Source organism: Excalfactoria chinensis, unplaced genomic scaffold, assembly GCF_039878825.1.
Source record: "Excalfactoria chinensis isolate bCotChi1 unplaced genomic scaffold, bCotChi1.hap2 Scaffold_81, whole genome shotgun sequence".
Lineage (NCBI taxonomy): Eukaryota > Metazoa > Chordata > Aves > Galliformes > Phasianidae > Excalfactoria > Excalfactoria chinensis.
The window spans coordinates 91,743-95,240 of NW_027315714.1; the positions used below are offsets into that span (position 1 = coordinate 91,743).

A 3,498-nucleotide genomic window follows, 5' to 3' on the forward strand; every position below is an offset into this window, starting at 1 on the left:
ATGATCTTAGGGGTTTCTTCCCACATTAATGATTCTGGGATTCTTTTCTGTGTTTCTATGATCATGCCTTGATTTGGCCTATCCGCAAAGAAATTCAAGGGATATACAGCTGAGTACAGGGGGATGGTTACCTCTCTGCTCCTGCTGGCCACACTATTTCTAATACAGGCCAGGATGCTGTTGGCCTTCTTGACCACCTGGGCACACTGTTGGCTCATGTTCAGCCGAGCATCAACCAACACCTCCAGGTCCCTGTCCTCTTCACAGTCATCCAGCCACTCAACCCCAAGCTGATAGTGCTACATGGGGTTATTGTGGCTAAAGTGCAAGATGAGGCACTTGGCCTTGTTGCACCTCATCCCATTAACCTCAGCCCAGCTCTCCAGCCTATCCAGATTCCTCAGGGCCTCCCTACCCTCAGGCAGATTGACACCACCTCCAACTTGATGTCATCTGCAAACTTACCTAGGGTACACTAAATCCCCTCATCCAGGTCATCAATAAAAATATTAAACAAGATGGGCTCCAGTACCTACCCCCGGGGGACACTACTTGTAATGGGTCACTAGCTGAACCTAACTCCATTAACCGCTGCCTGCTGGGCACGGCCCTCTAGCTAGTTCCTTATCCAACGAAGGGTATACCTGTCCAGGTCACTGGCAGCCAGTTTCCCTGGGACAATACTGTGAGAGACAGTGTCAAAGGCTTTGCTGAAGTCTAGGTAGACTTCATCAACAACCTTGCCCCTGTCTTCCAGTCTGGTCACACAGTTCTGGCAAGCACAACCTGCCTTTCATGAACCCATGCAGGCTCGGCCCTGTTGCTTAGAGGGAGCTGGGGAAGAGGGCTAGGCAGGCAGGGGGGCGCCCATGAAGCTGAGTTGGGACTCTCTTCCAGCCCTCCTCATCAGTCAGATCTGTCCAACTGTGACAGGGCAGGGGGTCAACCACTTTTCTGGGGGTATCTCACTGTCACCCTTCCCTCGGGGATGCCAGCAAGTCACTCCACCAGTCAGTCTCCCACTCACACTCCCTGATGGTCTTGCTGACACCTCATATCAGAGCTTTAATTGAGAGCCCACTGAGATCTTACAGCATGTTTAGTATTTCTGATGCTGTTTATCTATTTGCCAGTGTTTCAGGTAGTGCCCAGGAGCACCACTGGGGGCCTGTGCTCATTGACAAGAAAACAGACAGGAAATGTCAACTTGTCACAGGGTTTACAATGTCCTCCAAACCAAAAGATGAACCTTCAGTCTGAGTGAACAAGCAGCTTTTATTCAAAAGACATTTTTGTGGCAATGCTGACCAAATATATCATCATGACAGATCCTTTGGGAAAAGTGTCCACATTTCTACACCTTTGCCTCTTCACTATCTACTCTTCTACCCCACAATTTTCTCATGGCACTCTTTACCTCTTTATTCCTCAGTGTGTAGATGAGGGGGTTTAGCATGGGGGTGGTGACGGTGTAAAACAGTGCCACGATCTTGTCCTCCGAGAGATCACTGGATGGGCGTATGTAGGTGAACGTGCACGGCCCGAAGAACAGAACCACCACGGTGATGTGGGACCCACAGGTGGAGAGGGCCTTGCGCCGTCCTTCGGATGTGCGGCCTCTCAAGGAAACCAGGATCACCACATAAGACACAACCAAGATGACAAAAGAGCTCAGAGCTATCATCCCACTGTTGGCAATGACAGTGATGCCAACGGCATAGGTGTCAGCACAGGCCAGCCGTAGCAGGGGATGGACATCGCAGAAGTAGTGGTCAACTTTGTTGGGGCCACAGAAGGGCAGCCGAGTGGTCAGAAGAGTCTGCACAATGGAATGCACACAGCCTCCCAGCCATGAGCCCACCACCATGCGGCCACACGTGCGCCTGGTCATGAGCGTGGTGTAGTGGAGAGGTCTGCAGATGGCCGTGTAGCGATCGTAGGCCATCACTGTCAAGATGAAGGTCTCCGTGCAGCCAAAGAAATGGACCCCAAAGAGCTGTGCTATGCAGCCCACAAAGGAGATAGTTTTGTTTTTGACAAGGAAGTCAGTTCCTCTACTGTAAGTCTTACCCCTTCAAGAATCTTTTCTGAGACTTCTCTGGTGTATGATGTAATTCAGCCACATACAAAATGAAATAAACACAACACGGGACACCTAACATTTCAGAAAGGATTAACAATTTTTACCTTCTCCTTATTGCACCTTATGTGGTTCGTGGACAACAAAAGGACAAAACCCAAATGATCTGCAGGGTTGCAGAGCTAGCCCTGAACATGCGTGACTGGTGAAAGATGGCAGAGAGTTAACAACTGTCGTGAAAAGTGCTCTTTTTATTTTCACGTCTGTTCAAGGGAAAGGGGAAAAGGGGAAAAGGGGGAAGGACAGGGGGAAGGGGGACAAATGGGAAGGGAAGGGAAGGGAAGGGAAGGGAAGGGAAGGGAAGGGAAGGGAAGGGAAGGGAAGGGAAGGGAAGGGAAGGGAAGGGAAGGGAAGGGAAGGGAAGGGAAGGGAAGGGAAGGGAAGGGAAGGGAAGGGAAGGGAAGGGAAGGGAAGGGAATGATGAAGGAGTAAAATAAAATAAAAATAAAATAAAATAAAATAACATAAAATAAAATAAAATAAAATAAAATAAAATAAAATAAAATAAAATAAAATAAAATAAAATAAAATAAAATAAAATAAAATAAAATAAAAGGAAATCAGATAAGCTGGAAAACTTACCACTTCTGTATTTGCAGGTCTGATTTTTTTGTGGATGAGACGTATGATTTTATCTCCTCAATACCTGCGTTTCCCAGCAGGGATGTGTTAGGGCACAGACATTAGAAGAAATGCTGAATGTAAAGCTTCCAGCACTTGCTCCCTATAATCCTATCCAATTCTGTCTAGCTATTCCCTGCCTACAGGAGAACTGCTGTGCCTGGATAATGGGTGCACAGAGGGGTGTGTTTACAGCCCCACAGCAGAGTGGTTCTGAGGTGAAAACCATTTAAGTACCTCTCTTCAACCCTCTCCAAGGAAATCTCTCACCTGAATGGCTCTTGGGGCCAGAGGAGGGAGGAGTGAATGGAAGAGGCAAAGGAGATGTGAATTCCACCCTGACTGAGAAGATGGAGTAAATATACTTCAAAGACCAAGTCATCACTCAGCGTTATAGTTTTCCAAAGGATGGAGGGGCATTAGATCCACTGCTTCGGCTTTCTAGCCAAATTTCTAGGAATTAAACAGCACTTGTAGAGATGTCTGTTGGTAAGGAGAGAGATGCTGTCCTCTCCTCTGTAGAACAAATGGATGCGATCTTTCAAGATCAGAATCACAGAATCACAGAATTATAGGGGTTGGAAGGACCTCTAGAGATCATCGAGTCCAACCCCCCTGCCAAAGCAGGCTCCCTACACCACATCGCACAGTTAGGCATCCAGGCGGGTCTTGAATATCTCCAGAGAAGGAGACTCCACCACCTCCCTGGGTAGCCTGTTCCAGTGCTCCGTCACCCT

At 48.0% G+C, this 3,498-nt stretch overlaps 1 protein-coding gene across 1 annotated transcript; it reads right to left on the minus strand.

The window, feature by feature from the left end:
• Nucleotides 1-1,354: 1,354 nt before the first annotated feature.
• Nucleotides 1,355-1,945, minus strand: LOC140265246 (olfactory receptor 4S2-like). Its single transcript, XM_072361156.1, has one exon. The coding sequence runs from the start codon at nucleotides 1,943-1,945 to the stop codon at nucleotides 1,355-1,357; it is 591 nt and encodes a 196-aa protein (XP_072217257.1).
• Nucleotides 1,946-3,498: the final 1,553 nt, after the last annotated feature.

Bases quoted from the DNA above. Each gene is read 5' to 3' on its own strand.
- LOC140265246 (XM_072361156.1), bottom strand. From the start codon at position 1,945: ATGGCCTACGATCGCTACACGGCCATCTGCAGACCTCTCCACTACACC.